This window comes from Oryx dammah, unplaced genomic scaffold (assembly GCF_014754425.2).
Source record: "Oryx dammah isolate SB20612 unplaced genomic scaffold, SCBI_Odam_1.1 HiC_scaffold_4, whole genome shotgun sequence".
Taxonomy (NCBI): domain Eukaryota; kingdom Metazoa; phylum Chordata; class Mammalia; order Artiodactyla; family Bovidae; genus Oryx; species Oryx dammah.
The window spans coordinates 28,349,717-28,366,741 of record NW_024070188.1 but is presented as its reverse complement, the minus strand read 5'-3'; the positions used below and the strand labels follow the sequence as shown (position 1 = coordinate 28,366,741).

Genomic DNA, 17,025 nt, shown 5'->3' with positions numbered 1-17,025 from the left:
AATGGGGTTGGTGCTTCCCCGGCAGAGAAAGCTCAGAATTACTGCAGGCCTACTAGCAAGTCTTCAATAAGCATCAAGAAATTACAGAAGTTCCAAAGCACTCTTAGCTCCTTTCCTTTTGCTAATCTTGGGACTATTGTAAAAGGGGTTTACTCAGAAAATAAACTAAAATGCTCTCAGTAGAGCTGGATGTTGGGGGGGTATGGAGCTGGACGTTAGTTGAGGAAAAGAAGAAAGGAGGATAGGCCAGGAAAAATGCCACCCCCACCTCAAGAAGGGCAGACGGGTGTTATATGGAGATGAGGAAGAGCCAGAGCTGTGTTTCCAGAAATCCCTGCGTAGGAAGTTCTATAGCAGCTGGGAGAGGAGAAGCCCACACGGAAGATGATCTGGGGGGACCTACCCCCACTTGAATCAATGGAAAAAAATAGGAGGGCTTGTCCTGCAGGAGGACGAAAAGAGGATGCTGGCAAAGGAAACAGGCTACACGTGGCCAGTCCAGAAGGATGAACCCACCAGTGCGACACTGAGGGATAGTAGGAAATAAGGCCTAATTGTTGAGGACCTAGAACTGAGCAAGAAGGCAATTGGTTTCTTACTATTTATATGCTTATGAACTGGAAACCATTGAAATATCCGGGGGTCCAGGCTTTCTGAGGTGTGCAATTAGAGACCTACATGTTGTCATGTTGCCAGTAAAAATATTTGTGCTCCAGGGAGAATGTACAAAGTTTTACATACTTTGCTTTGCTGAAAATAGATAAAGAGCAAACTGAACTAAAAAAAATTCCACTGTAAGATAATCATCTTTTTTAAAGGCTAGGCTGCTTAGTTCCTGGCCTGCTTCCCAGAGGAGGCAAGGAGAACTAAGGTGAAAAGATGAGATGGATCTGTTCATATACCCACCCAACTCCCTTTAGCCATTTCAGAATTATTTGGATTAGATAAAAGGACGTACGTAGACTTATGTACTTAAAAAAAATTTTTTTTTAAAGAAACACTTCAAATTTCAGCTGTGGTCCTCCCACTTGACAGAGGAAGCAGCTCTTAGACACTGTGGACTAGTTCTGTGGACCCTGCCAAATTCTCTCCTTCCCTGAAGGCCAGCAACTCCCTTTGGAGTCAGTGTGAAGCAGAAGATGTAATCAGAATGTGGGAGTTTACATTGTGATTTCCTTGTAAAGGATTAGGAGACCAAAGAAACCCAGACACTACACACTGAACTTAGGGTTTCAGGAACAAAAGGTACTGGCTTTGAGTATTCACATGGAGGCTGGGCCACTGTGATTCTTCTCTTTCTGATTTCCCACATAGAACCCTCCTGTGGAAAGGCACAAGAAAAGGCTCATTTGTATCCTAGTGAAGAGTCTCCTCCTTCCCCCACCATCGCCCCCCTCCATGACCACATGCAACCACCTGCCCCATCCTCACAGACAGGCTGCCTTCCCTGCCCATGCCCACCATCCCTGCTCCCTCTGAGCAGTGCGACTCCACAGAAAAAGTCCCAAATGAGCAGTATTATCAGTGTGTAACTAAGAAAAGGTAGGCCCTCCTCTGTACCTATATTTTAATGATAATGCCATCTGCCAGCACATAACAGTTTTGCTGGGAAGTGACCGTGTAAAAGTGCACACACAGAATTTTATAAACTGGGGGTGGGAGGGGGGTTCATGTTTGGGAACGCATGTACACCTGTGGTGGATTCATGTCAATCTATGCCAAAACCAATACAGAATTGTAAAGTAAAAATTAAAAATAAATAAATAAATTAAAAAAAAAAAAAGAATTTTATAAACAATAATGGAAATAATGAGAAAAATCATGCATAATCCAACTATTCTAACAAGTGAAATAATTTTACTTTACTTCCTTCTAACCCTGCTCAAATACATTTTACAGAGCTTTAATCACAGGGTATGTGCAACTTTATATTCTTTTTTTTTATTGTCATTGCAGGGGATTACAAACTTTTTCTCCTGGTTACTGCATAGCCTGACAGAGTGTATTGCTTGTAGACCAAGCACACTAGACCTTGAACAAATAAGGCTCACTGACTACCCCTCCTTCCATCCACCACAGAATTCTTTGAGTTCTTGTACCATTTGCTGTGACTCCTCTTCTGGTGGAAGTTTCTTTTCAGCCTGATATGACCATCAGATTTATAAAGGATTCATAAAAAGTCTAATGATTGACCCCAATTCTTTTGTGGTTGGAAAAATACGCCCAAAATATTCTTCTGTTATGTGTAAAATGTCCAATGGGTATGAAATCTGGACTGCTCATCCTTTTCTAAGGATGAGCTTCCCTGGTGGCTCAGAGGTTAAAGCGTCTGCCTGCAATGCGGGAGACCCGGGTTCAATCCCTGGGTGGGAAAATCCCCTGGAGAAGGAAATGGCAACCCACTCCAGTATTCTTGCCCAGAGAATCCCATGGAGGAAGGAGCCTGGTAGGCTACAGTCCACGGGGTTGCAAAGAGTCGGACACAACTGAGCTACTTCACATCCTTTTCTAAAGCCAAGATCCCATGTTGCAAGCACATGTTGGCAACCATTCTCAGACCTGGTTCTTCCCTGATCAGGCTCTTGTGGACAGCCTCCCTGTTCTCAGTCCCCTGCCTTCCATCCCAGAAACATAGACAGAGTTCCAGTACCAAGCCAGTTAGGGTACAAGGCTGCTCAAGTCTGGGTGAGCTGTTTATACAGCGTAACTTTGGAAATGCTTCATAGGTCTCCCATCTCACTTCTGCCTTGGGCTACAATCAGAGATGGTGATCAGTTTCCACATTGCTTCTCTTTGCATAGCAGGGATGTCCTCTCAAGTAGAAAACTATTACTGTCTCCACAGGGAGCTGATGAGCATTTCACATCAACTGACATTCTGTAGACCTGGAAACAGGGCCCACCCACCCACCCACCCGACCAGTGCTCCCTAAGGACCATGATTTTTTTTTCTGTGCTTTCCCATTCTGAGTGCCTCATTTCCTGAGCCAATAATAGAGATGCTAGTACAGCCATCTAGACCCAGGCCAGGTTCCTCAAACCAGTACTGAGTACCGTAAAAAGTCCCTAGCTTAAATTTCCATCCAAAACATATATACATCCTTTAGGATAAGGGTCCAAGAAATAAGCCTATTTAGGATCTCTCACATCTACTCCTGAAATGATGTGAATCTCCTAGAAGGATGTATGTTTGTGTATACATATATGTATATGTATTTTTGCCTCCTTGGATGGTCTTGAGTCTTTTTTAATCCATGAGCCATTGACAGGATGAGTCTTTGCCAGTGTTGATTTGAATGGTAGGGCTGTAAGAAATGGCCACTGGTTTTAATAATTTCAGGCCCCCAAATTCTCCAAGCCAGGCTTCAGCAATACGTGAACTGTGAACTCCCTGATGTTCAAGCTGGTTTTAGAAAAGGCAGAGGAACCAGAGATCAAATTGCCAACATCCTGGATCATGGAAAAAGCAAGAGAGTTCCAGAAAAACATCTATTTCTGCTTTATTGACTATGCCAAAGCCTTTGACTGTGTGGATCACAATAAACTGTGGAAAATTCTGAAAGAGATGGGAATACAAGACCACCTGACCTGCCTCTTGAGAAATCTGTATGCAGGTCAGGAAGCAACAGTTAGAACTGGACATGGAACAACAGACTGGTTCCAAATAGGAAAAGGAGTACGTCAAGGCTATATGTTGTCACCCTGCTTATTTAACTTCTATGCAGAGTACATCATGAGAAACGCTGGACTGGAAGAAGCACAAGCTGGAATCAAGATTGCTGGGAGAAATGTCAATAACCTCAGATAGGCAGATGACACCATCCTTATGGCAGAAAGTGAAGAGGAACTAAAAAGCCTCTTGATGAAAGTGAAAGAGGAGAGTGAAAAAGTTGGCTTAAAGCTCAACATTCAGAAAACGAAGATCATGGCATCTGGTCCCATCACTTCATGGGAAATAGATGGGGAAACAGTAGACACAGTGTCAGACTTTATTTTTTTGGGCTCCAAAATCACTGCAGATGGTGACTGCAGCCATGAAATTAAAAGACGCTTACTCCTTGGAAGATAAGTTATCACCAACCTAGACAGTATATTCAAAAGCAGAGACATTACTTTGCCAACTAAGGTCCGTCTAGTCAAGGCTATGGTTTTTCCAGTGGTCATGTATGGATGTGAGAGTTGGACTGTGAAGAAGGCTGAGCGCCGAAGAATTGATGCTTTTGAAGTGTGGTGTTGGAGAAGACTCTTGAGAGTCCCTTGGACTGCAAGGAGATCCAACCAGTCCATTCTGAAGATCAACCCTGGGATTTCTTTGGAAGGACTGATGCTAAAGCTGAAACTCCAGTACTTTGGCCACCTCATGCAAAGAGTTGACTCACTGGGAAAGATTCTGATGCTGGGAGGGATTGGGGGCAGGAGGAGAAGGGGACGACCGAGGATGAGATGGCTGGATGGCATCACAGACTCGATGGACGTGAGTCTGAGTGAACTCCGGGAGTTGGTGATGGACAGGGAGGCCTGGCATGCTGTGATTCATGGGGTCACAAAGAGTCAGACACAATTGAGCGACTGAACTGAACTGAATAGATTTACTGAGACCTATACCTTTCCCATTCCTTGTAATTTCTTTTTTCAATCTATTTAGAGTTTATAACCTTGCATACTTTGAAACTTACTTTCAGCAGTATGTTCTTATTCTGCTGAAAAGCAATGGAAGTTACTATATTCCTGAGGGAGGGAAGAAGGAAGGAAGGAAGGAAGGAAGGAAGAAAAGATAAATCCGGCCTTGGATTCTGGAACATAAGACTTTGCTGATATTGCAAAATATTTAATTAGTATACTCACAAACAAACAAACAGAAGTCGATTTAGGTAAAAAGTTAGCTTTGGAGGTGAAATGATAGTTCACAAGGTAGCTGGGATAGCCTGTATTTCAATCTGACTTAAAATGTCATCTGTCTTCTAGGATCTGAACTTCAAGAGCTGCAGAAAATGATTGACAGCCTCCAGAGCCCCCAAGACCCCACTCTGGTGTCCCAAGTCCTTCTCCTCCAAAGGGAGGTTATGTTTCTGCGGTTTGATGCTGCAGTGAGGTACCTCATCCGGTAAGGGCTGGAGGGCTATTCCTGTCTAGTAAATTCTGTGGGGCAGGTGTTTCTGAGTGCTCACGGAGGGAGGCCACTCTTGGCATGATTAGATAATGAGCTTAAAATAGTCAAGGGCACAACCTGATCCCGAGCACTGCGGCTACCAAATGTGTTCTGCTGCAAAGGCTGTCCAGGAGGACTGTGTTCTTGTTAGATAATATTCTTGATTTTGTTAAATGTGATTCCAATGTAGTTAATTTGCATAACAGACTGTTTTATGGGGAATTATATTTTTTATACTGCTGAAGATTATTCTTCCTACCAAGTTTTACTTTTTTCAGCCCTTAATTACCTTTCAGAAGAACAGAATTTTCACTGCACATCTGAAACCAACAAAATTGACTACCTGAGTTAAATTTATAAATAACTTAATTTACCTCTAGCCTTGTAGGTATTAAATACTCTGCATCAAAAAAGAATGTTTGTTTGGTTAATGAGTCATGATTGATCAAAAAACTAGTTTGAATTAAGAATCACAATGTTTCCTGTATAAATAATAAGTTGTACATGGGAAGGGAAGAGGTTAGACCTGAGAGTCCCTGCTTATTCTTAAATTGTCAAAATTAACTTCATTGAATAAATTCCCAGTGTGAGTATTTAGGGGAACTGAGGGGGACCTTGGAGGGCAGTACTCTTATCAGTGGATTATAATCATTTCCAACTGTTTGGCATGAGTGTCCACAGAGAATAGAAATGTGGAGTTTATACTTAACCTAATGTTTTCTCTCTCTGCTTTTTCTTTACTCTTAGCATCAGAGGACTCTGGATTTAGAATGCAAATTCAGCAGGACGAAAATAATCAGGCTATTTGGTTTTTTGTTTGTTTGGTTTTTTTATTGACAGTTTGCTTTGGGAGCTATAGCTTTGTCAAGTAGGTAGGATATAGAGGATCTGACTAATTGTCAGGGTGGCCATTCATTAGCCCTATGGGCTCTGAAAATCTCAAGTCAGAATTTGCAGGGAATTTACACAGACTGAAGAAATAGGACTATACCCCAGAAATTCTTTTGGAATTCCAGCTCCATGGAGTTCATCTTGCTCCTGTTCTCCCAGGGAAACCGTTCTGCTTCCCCTGCTGCTTCTGCTGCTGCTGCTGCTGCTAAGTCGCTTCAGTCGTGTCCAACTCTGTGCAACCCCATAGACGGCAGCCCACCAGGCTCCACCGTCCCAGGGATTCTCCAGGCAAGAACACTGGAGTGGGTTGCCATTTCCTTCTCCAATGCATGAAAGTGAAAAGTGAAAGCAAAGTCACTCAGTCATGTCAGACTCTTTATGACCCGATGGACCAGAGCCTACCAGGCTCCTCCATCCATGGGATTCTCCAGGCAAGAGTACTGGAGTGGGGTGCCATTGCCTTCTCCTCTGCTTCCCCTAGGAACTGCTTTTGGGGGCTTTCTCTGCCCTGGCATACTCAGTCTGCAGGAATGGAGGGTCATGTGTCCTATGTCTGGTTTCAGTATTGTATAGTCAGTATATTTTTCAGAGGACCTCAGAAGGAACCAGGAGTCCTTCATTTACAGGAAATGCCCTTTTTTTCTTCAGAGCCCTTTAGGTTATGTGTGAGTTTGGAGTCACACAGTTAGTAAGCAGCAGACCAGGATTAGAACCTAGGTGCATTTGACTCCAAAGCCTGAGACCTAGGATGGATGCCAGACAGCAGCAGGATGGATGGAAAGGGAAACTCTGAAGAGAAGACAGGAGGCAGGAGAAAAAGAGAAGTGAAAGATCAGTGTCATTCTACTTGAGGATTTTATTAACACTTTGTGCTGAACCTACGAGCAATAAGTCCTTAGATAACCAAAAGAGACAGAAAGCTTGAGGAAGTTCCCTGGCCCTTCCCAGAGCTCTCCAACTCTGGGTGAATAGGACTTTTATTCCAGGAAACCTTTTTCTTACATAAACTGAAGCCTTCTTCAGAGTTTGAAAAGAAGAAACTCTCATCTGAAATGAAAGCAGCATACTTCCATAGACCAGGGGAGGAAAGGCAGGATATAGCTCAGCATAGTGGCCCCATGGAGTCCTCTTTACCTGGCACCTGCTTCACTGTGGCACAAACCAGCTTAGGTTGCCAGAAAGATACATGTTTCTAAGCACAAAAGTTTCTCTCTGCCTCTGTTGCCAAACTCAGGCAAGAACCTGATGCAAATTGGTGTGTCCTCCAATGGTGTCAGAATCACATTGCCTAAGGCCTGCCATTCACCTCTGAGCATGTCCACCACCTATAAAATTTATTAGCCAATGCAAGAAATGCCTGAGAATTGAGTTTATGTTTAATTTCTGGTGAATTAATCATTTGTGCCAAAGATAAATGCTTGTGTGGTACAGTGATTTAATCAAATTCATCTGTTTAAGTTAGAAATCATAGGCCCCTGCTTGATTTTGTAAGGCCTGCGGGCTAAGGCTGGTGTTTAAGTGGTTGAGGCGGGGGGAATTCAAGAGTAGTATTTTGTGACACATAAAAATTCTGAGGAATTCAAGTTTCAGTGTCCAGAAATGGAGGGTTTTTTTTCTTGGGAACACAGCCCTGCCTATTCATTTATGGATAACCTCTGGCTGCTCTCACATTACAACCACAGAGTTGAATAGTTGCAGTGGAGATCGTATACTTCATGAAGCTGAAAATATTTACTATCCAACCCTTTAAGAAAGAGTTTGCCACTCCCTGATTTAAAGGATTGAATTCCTTTGAAATTCAAGAATGGAGAGAAAGAAGGAAAAAAACAAAGTTCCTCAGAGGAACTCTATAGGAATAAAACATATGCCTTGAAAAGTACCACTAATCTGAATGTGCTGTTGATGTTCGGTGTGATTACTGTAAAAAGGAGGAGTTTGAGGAAATAAATCCAAGGTGCCTTAACTTCCTGCCATAAGCCTTATTTAGGAGTACATCAAGGGATCTCTGAAGAAAACACCAGATTTTTTAGTCCTTGAATTTGTGTTGATTTTCTCTTCATTTTTCAATTTATTTTTATGCTCATCTAGTTTAAGTGTCTCTGAACACACAGATATTAAAGTGTGCTTCAGAGTTATCTGGGGATTTCTGGGAGATACAGAGAAGCCCTCATGACGTCCTGGTCTCCAGCGTCTGAGAAGTGAAGAGCCACGACTTTTTCCTGGCCTCCTCAGGACTACTTTGCAGCTGTTTTTTGGGTTTTGTTTTGTTATATATATCCTTGCATCCAGGAAAAAACCTAGCACATGCTCCATGAATTCCTTGTTCCCTGTGGCTGGAGCCAGTTTACCTGGGATCACACTATGGGTAACTCACACACAAGATGACTGGCATTCTAGGAAACCCTTGACTCTTGTTGACAGTAAGGCAACGAGAGTGTGGCAAAACCATTCGGAGGATGTGAGGCATCTATATTTGTATTTTAGTGGGCTGCTGGGAAGACCTGACTTGATTAGGAGCTGGCAGTTGGCAGGTGTACCACTGGCACAAGCAACAAATTGACCTTTCATTCCTATGGGTTTCCCTCTATCTTGAATGCTGCTGGCAAGCTGCACTGATTAGAGCTAGCCCAGCAGAAGGTGCAGGCCAGGGTTTACCAACTGAGGGTCTGAGAGAGCTATCACAATAAGCTGTTTTCAGTATTTTAGAAATATTTTAGAAGTATTTTAGGCATGATGAAAAAGACATATTTGTCCAAAAGTTTTGCAGTAAAGAAAATGTCACATTTCTTTCTTTTTTAAACTGGAATCATAAGAATGAGTAAGATAAGGAGGAGAGGAAACTTGCTTTGATTGAACTCCTACCATGTGCCAACTCTGTGAGAAAGCAGTTACATTACCATCTTTACAGATGAGGGGATAGAGAGAAGTTGCATGACTGCCCCAGGGTCACATGCTTGTTGTAACAGACCTTACATTAACACAGTTTGTCAGACTCCAAAGCCCTGTTCTTTCCTTTATATCATATTTCTTTATCTCTTCCTGCAGCTCAGAGCTTAGGCTAGGTGCTTATGTCGCTTTGAGTTGAAAGCAGGAGAATGCTTAATTTGGTTAAAAAAAAATTTTTTTTTTCAAAATATGGGGTCCATGGAGAGGAAGGAAAAAAAAGAGGATATAGTGCTAAAAATGTTAGATATCATCTTGAAACTCCTTTCTTTACATGGCATTATTTTGTTCAGCTTCCTAATAAACAGTTCTGTTGATAAAGGGGATGTGGGACCTACCAAGGACAGTGATCTTAACTGAAGAATTAAGAAAATGGGAATAGGATAACCAGTGATTTGATCAGTGGTGATGCCTAGAATCTGACTGACTCTGGTCTCTCCAGACAGTATATCATATGCTATGATTCTGTCACTTAGAGTAGCAGTCATATCTGAACTGTGTTATTTTGTAATAGTCTCCAAGTATGTATAAATTAATAGACCTAGTATGTGTTCGGGGCTCTAAAACTCTCCCGATAATAGTGGTTGTTTGTGGCCCTTAGTTAAAAACTGCACAAACTTAGCAAGATAAAAGAACAAGTCATTGTTCTGTGTTCTTTTATGTGATAATCAATCTAGTGCAATCACAGGAGGAGATACAGGAGAGACTCAGGGAAATAAAATTATATTCTGTTCCTAGACACATCCATCATGCCACGTCGCACAGGGCCATGGGTCAGGAGCAAAGAGAGTGCTTAGGCCATGGCCTGGAAAGGCAAGGCAGAGCAGGGGAACATTTTAAGGTCTGCTGGTTTGAATAATTCCAGCAGGCTTTGGGCTGTAGGGTTGGTCTCTGTTCTATTCTTAATCACTCAGTCATGTCCAACTCTTTGCAACCCCATGGACTATAGCCTGCCAGGCTCCTCTGTCCTTGGAATTCTCCAGGTAAGAATACTGGAGTGGGTTGCCATGCCCTCCTCCAGGGGAATCTCCCTAACCCAGGGATCAAACCCAGGTCTCCCACATTGCAGCAGTTTATTTACTGTCTGAGCCACCAGGGAAGCCCATGTTGGTCTCTAGTTGCCTGTTAATTAGCCCTAGGATGATTAAATGAGAGGAATATTGCCTCCTGGGTTGCAGAGATCAGAGGAGGTGTGGCTCAGACTGGTTTGTTTGGGTATCAAAAGCATGCTAGGCCTTCAGTTGTCTTTAAGAATTGGCTACAGAGGAAGGAACAGTCTCTCCCCAGCCAGCAGGGTTTTTTTTGTTGTTGTTTTTAAAGATGTTAAAACATCATAATAAACAAAAATGGAATTTTAAAATATGAGCAATACAGTCAAGGATTAAACAATAAGACGTGAACAAAGCTGGGCCCAGAGGCTGAGAGAAAGAGAGAATTGTGTGGATTGGAAGGAGAGAAGCACAGCAGTGACACTGAAGGAGTCAACCAAGGAGAGATTCATTGGGATATTGGGCTTCTGTGCTGATTTTGGATCGAAAAGAAATGTTTCCATTAGAATACCCTGCTTTTTAGTGCCACTGACTAAAGAAAAAGGCACAGCTTAGAATTTGTAAATATTTTATTCTGGAACCTTACTGAAGACTATCGCCTGGGAGACAATTTGTCAGATAGCTAAGTATCTAATCTGAAGAAGTAAGGAAGGAGCTAGGATATGGAGGAGTTTGGGCTGAACAATAGCAATAACAAAAACTCATGTGATCAAACATCAAAGAATTACTGCTAATCACAAAAGACAGACATCACAAGTTAATGATTTTAGTGCTTTTCTATGTGTGGGAAGAGGTAAGAATCTGGACTCATTAAAATTATTTCTTAGCTATGCATCTTATCTAGACCCAGTATCCTGTTTTTTTCTATCCTGAATTCCCCTCAGAGTGCACCATTGGAAGGCAGCTGCATTTGCTGATGGCTTGGTGGCAGGCAGCATTCTTTGTTAACTGGTACGGCAGGCAACATTTTTTGTCTGCACTAAGGAAATGGCAACCCACTCCAGTACTCTTGCCTGGAGAATCCCATGGACAGAGGAGCCTGGTAGGCTGCAGTCCATGGGGTCGCTAAGAGTTGGACACAACTGAGCGACTTCACTTTTCACTTTCATGCATTGGAGAAGGAAATGGCAACCCACTCTAGTGTTCTTGCCTGGAGAATCCCAGGGACGGGGGAGCCTGGTGGGCTGCCGTCTATGGGGTCGCACAGAGTCGGACACGAATGTGGCGACGCAGCAGCAGCAGCAGCAGCAGCATCTTTGTATCTCAGTTCCTGACACAGTATCCTGTACATAGTAGATGCTTGAAACATAAACATCACTGTGTTGAGTGAATCACAGGTTCCTTGGCTGGGCCCATTGAGAATCATGAGAAAGCATGTGAACAATATGAGAAACAGGAGAAAATGGTCATATCCACTGAGCATGAGCGACTCTAGTTTCCATCCTTGAACTATCAGGATAAATCAGTGTTTTTATTCAGTGTCTCAGAATATAACTGTATGCAACTATCTTTTGTTAATTCTCACAAGGATGTGAAAAGGGTAATATGATTTTTGTACTAGTTCAATGGTTTGATATGCAAATATAGAGCTCCCTTTATCTGTCTTTGAACTTAAGTTCATAAGCCCCTACTTCTTTTTTCAATTTTATGTCATTCAGCCATATTTAGAATTTAAAGTGGTGAATTTGAGATATAAAATCAGCTACTTCAAGATCATCCCCCTTTACCTTTGTTTTAAATGCCTCCTTTTCACCTTGTTGGTGAGGGAAGGATTCTGCTCCAAGGTTATGGGGATGACCAAACATATAACTTTAAATACTGGACAAATGAGATCAACAGCAGTTTACTAGTTACATACACTCATGGCCAAGGGGAACAGAACATTGCATGCCACGTAAGGCCACAGAAGATTTGTACTTGTGAACAGAGTGAACAGCTAGGGGCTTGAGAGGCAGGCTTTGAGTGTCAAGAGGATGTGGTGCCTATTGAAGGCACATGGGAGGATGTGCTTGGTCCATTGGAATAATTTTGTGGTCTGTCAGGGAACTGGAAACCACTGCTTGTGGATGGATAAGCAGGAATTATACTTGGTCCCTATGATAAGGAAAGTAAATAAACATAGGTCCCTATGTTTGACTAGGGGACCTTCCCTCCATAGGGAGGGAAACTTGTAGTTAGGTCATTCAAGGCCCTGCCAGTTTTACCAGATGTCAAGGCAGCACTAATAATGGATCTTAACTTAGGCCTTATACCACACCTTCTCCTCCTTTATGCTTCTCAGAGGTGATCTAAGTTCTGGGGTGCTTATAAGTCATCCTAGCAGTTGATGAGGAGTGGTACCTCACCCATCTCTATTCAACCCCAGATCTCTTCTGGTTGGCCTGCTGCTCAGCACCCCACTTGGACACTGCTTTGTGGGGTCTTAGGCACTCCCCAGGTCTTTCCTCAACACTTAATTATCTGCTAATCTCTGAGAGACTGCCTCACTCCCATCAGTGATAACATCTCCCTCAATCATTGCTAATCTCTTTTTTGATGTCTATTTATGCATGACTTGATCCAAGTCTATGGAAGATTTAGGCAAAAGATCCCTTTTGTCCTGGGGACCTTTTGGATCCCCTCAACTTATCTTATTAGACAGCACTGGTCTTTCCCTTGAGAGCTATGAATTGTGAGAGTGAAGGGCAGTGGTAAATAAAAATGAATGAGGGATGATGTTGCTGAAGAAGAAACCTGTTGACATCTCAAAATATTATCTTGCTACAAATAGCCTTGAAGAGAGTTTTGAGCTTTAGAAACTTGAGTAACTGTTTTTAATGAGATTGCTTTCCTGTTTTGGTAGACGAACATTTTTGGCAGCTGGAAATGCTTCTGCCTACCAGTCTGTCACAGACGGCATGTACCATGGGTTGCCATCACTGAGCAACTCTCCAATGAAGAGCATTTTTGCTTCCCAGCTCAGCCTACCACAACCGCTGGATCCACAGAGCCTCCAGGTGTGTTGAGAGCTATTTTTGTTCTGAGATGTGTTAAGAGCACATTTTGTAATAAGATGTGCATTGTGCATAGGAGGCTCTTCATGCCAAAATACCCATTGGCCTTGGTAAGCTCCCCTTTACTCATATAGTAGAGAGGGCCCCTGTGGCTTGCTGTTATTTCTAGTCAGGAGCTCTGTCTCCAAACCGCTTAACAGGCTAATTGGGATAACAGCTTATTTGCTCACAGCTGGTAGCAAAACCAACACCTGATCTCTTTCATGTAATAAATAATAATGATAGCAATTATGATACGTAAATTAGATCAGCAGCTGAGTTTTGAACAGCCCAATAATAATATGTGTTATCAAATGTAATCCTGGCAACTATTATTGCTCCTAGGCACCAACTCTATTATCCACCTGCTACAACTAAAGAGTTTGAGGTCAGGAAGGCCAGAGATCAGACTGCTATGCAGTCCTGGCAACACTAGGTCACAAACTGTATTAGCTTTTTATGGCTTCAGAGCAAATTACTCCCAAATACAGCATATTAACACAATAGACATTCATTATCTCATAGTTTCTGAGGTTCATGAATCTGGGTACAGTTTAGCTGGGTAGTTGCAGTTCACAATCTCTTATGAAGCTGTGGTCAAGGTCAAGGTGCTCCAACTCTTAGTGGAAACAGAATCAAAAAATTTGTGGACACTTTTTTTTTTTTTTTTTTTTTGCCATGTTACATGGCATTCAGGATCTTAGGCCTCTAACCAGGGATCAAACCCACGCCCCCTACAGTAGAAACTCAGAGTCTTAACCACTGGACCTCCAGGGAAGTCCCTGTGGACATATCTTTAAAATCACCTCACAAGCCCATATCTTTTGACTCCAAAACCTCCAACTTAATGTTTTTATGTTACAAAGCTAAGGCAGGTAATGCCAGCATCAACCCCATGTAAGTCTCACACTTTTACTTTCCCTGGCTATAAGATAATGACCCTCGGCCCAAGCCTTGACCCTCATGAAGACCTGAAGACAGGGTTGGATTGTGACTGCTGGGCCTGCTCCTGCTGCCTTTGGGCATTGCTTGGCATTAAGTAGTTGCAGATGTCCTGGCTGCCTGCCACCTGCATCAACTCCAACTTTGAGAATTGTCTGAAGCCAGTACCAGGTCTGAAACTGTAGAATGGAATCAGATGGACAGGCCCACTCTATCCTGGGCTGCAGGTCATGCCCCATGGAGTAGGAATGCCTTGATTGTTGAACAGTGATGTGGAAAAGATGGGGACCCATGTGTAATGTCATAGCATTCGTTTTGAGTTGTTGCCTAGGATTGGAGCACAGTGGTGATAAAGGACAAATATTTAAGGTTTGTAATACTGAAAAAAATTGAGTAAGTTTACTTTTGTTGATTATAAATATGTATCATTGGTTTTATACTATTCTGGGACTTCCAAACACTAGTGCTGACTATTTACACGGAAACTTTAAGTACCCTTATATGTTTAGTTACTTTCTGAAAAATCAGTTTAAAAAACAAAATTATTACTCTCTCCTCTGCATCATCAGAGACTATTCATCAAGAACTATTTCTATATAATAGAGAAGTAATCTCATAATGTTTTAGTGTACAGATGAAGATATCTTGTTCATATACAAATGCCTATTACTCGTGGACATTATTATGTACCATTATTATATTTATTATTTGATTCTTTTAGGCATTTGTGCTGTTCCCTTGGAGAGCATTTCTGGAAGATGGAGGACCATTTCCAGTTACAAGTAGCAGCCCAGATACCCTAGAATATCACATGCAGGTAAGATAGTTCTTCCTGCTTGTCACAGAGAGAACTGAATACAGACTGCAAAGCAGATGTCACTGCATCCATAGGTCCAATCCTTCATACTCTAGCCAGTGGTGAATAATTTATTAATATGAGATAAGCAAGGTGTTTGATTATGAAGCTATAAATCCAGTGCTGCAGGATGAATCATGTGTTCTTACGACAGAAGAAAATCATGTTTGCAGCTGGAATCAGACTTGAATCAGCTGAAATTCTCCTGGCTAATAATGATCTCGGGGAGTAGTCATCCATTTCTGGTCACTCTCTGGGCCTCTTAGAGTAACTTCCAGACTGGCAGTTCAGAGATGTGTGACTTGTGACCCACCTACAGTGGTAGGAAGAGAGCTCCTTAAGCAGAACTCAGAAGGAGAATTTCTTTCAAATGTATGTTTCCCTCTGATTGTTCAAGCAAGTCTTATTGTATTAAAATAGAAAATACTTTAAAAGTATTATCAACAACATGAAAATCAATGATACATTGCTTCAAAATAATGAGGAGGTGGGGAGTGATGAGGATGGGGTAGAACTCGCCAGAGGTTGGTAGTTTTGGGGACTGAGTGATGGGAACTGTTCTGTTTGCATATATTTGCATATGCAAACTGTTCCTTTGCATATGCTCAGAATTTTCCAAAAATAAAGTTTTTTTTAAGTAAAATAGTAAAAATAGTTTTAAAATATTAATCAGAGTCCCCCACTTTGGGGTATTGGTTTTTCTCCTGTGTTTTCCCTGTGCATACGTGTATCACACTATTCATACAACCATATACAGACACCACCATAACATTTGGGGAACTTGGACTTTCATACAGAGCCAAATGTCTAATATTTTCAAGGCAGATTTTGAACTAAAAATGTTACTCTGATTTTTATGGATTTTTTAAATAATTGAGAGCATGGGGCTTGTAAACACAACTACTCCTAGTTATCTCCCCCCAGGACCACATGTAAAGGATACATAGAAGTGTTCAAAATGGGTGTTTTGGTTTGGTTTTGTTCCTTTTTGTTTTTAGTTATGCCTCTGTGGGCTGAGTGACCCTGACCTCAAGGTGGCTCATGGAGAGCTGGCAGGCATGCAACTGCTAATGGAAGATATTCTTCTGAGTAACTATCCTATGATCATGGAGGGTCTCCCAGAACAGCAGGCCACACCAGACAAAAATACACAGGTATTGGTGAACAGTCTACATACTTGACCAGTGGTGTGTTGTACTGAAGGACCTTTCTATTTGGGAGATGGACTAAAGAGCTTCATCTGTCCCATAGCCTCTCCCAGAGTTCCAGGGCTGTACTAGTGCCACACGGGAGCAGCAGTGAAGCAGCAGTAGCTAGTCAGACCCTCTCCAAAGTGCTTTCTTTCACAGTATAATCCTATGATCAATGGTATATCAGTTTCTTTTAATTTTAGAAGTACTACAGACACTGGGGGGTGGGGGGGCGGCAGTCCATTGAAACCAGTTTGAATGAATACTCCAGCTGGCTGTTTTTCCTTGTGAGTCACACATTTAGGACTGGAGTTGGAAGGGTATGATAGAGGCTCCAGGTGAACAGCTCCAGCCTGGTTCCTGTCTTCATCACTCAGCTAGCTCATGGACTCCTAGGCAAGCACTCCCTTCTCCAGACTTGTCCCTCTGAAGCTATAAGGTACCAGGAGCCTGTAGTCCCCCTAGTATTATAGCTTGAAACAATTCTGCATATATCTGGAACCAGACAGATAACTTGTGTGGACACAGGGTAAACTAGCCATCGCCCCATTTAAAGAGCCCCCTTTTCAGAGCCAAACTCTGCACCAGCCATTTCCATGTCCTTACCTTCCATTCACTCCTTAAAAACTGCCCTCTGCCTTCTTTCTCCTCTCATCACTGAGACTGCTCTCATCAAGAGCACCATAGACCTTGCCACTGAATTCCCATAGATATGTTTCAGTCCCCTTCCAACCTGATGCCTTAGCAGCATTTGAAACAGTGTGTCCTTCTTGAAGCCTGTCTGCCCTTAGCTTCTAAAGCACAGCTCTCTCCAGTCTTCCTCTGATGTCATGGGCCAGGCCTTCTCAGACTTCTCTGTCAGCTCCCCTACCTCTGCTAATCCTGAAAATGTTATTTATTGGGTTCTGGCCCACTTCTACCACTGCCAGGGCTACATTTTGACTTCCATGACTCTACCACTTTTGCCTTTGAGG

General features: G+C 42.4%; 1 protein-coding gene across 1 annotated transcript in view; it reads left to right on the top strand.

Moving 5' to 3' along the window:
- Positions 1-17,025, top strand: part of LOC120862521 — a 196,948-nt gene that overhangs the window by 128,498 nt on the left and 51,425 nt on the right. Inside the window, exons 30-33 of the mRNA XM_040238532.1 lie at positions 4,965-5,103; positions 12,874-13,027; positions 14,727-14,822; positions 15,860-16,015. Of these exons, the coding sequence (XP_040094466.1) occupies positions 4,965-5,103; positions 12,874-13,027; positions 14,727-14,822; positions 15,860-16,015 (545 nt within the window). The remainder of the gene's footprint in view (positions 1-4,964; positions 5,104-12,873; positions 13,028-14,726; positions 14,823-15,859; positions 16,016-17,025) is intronic.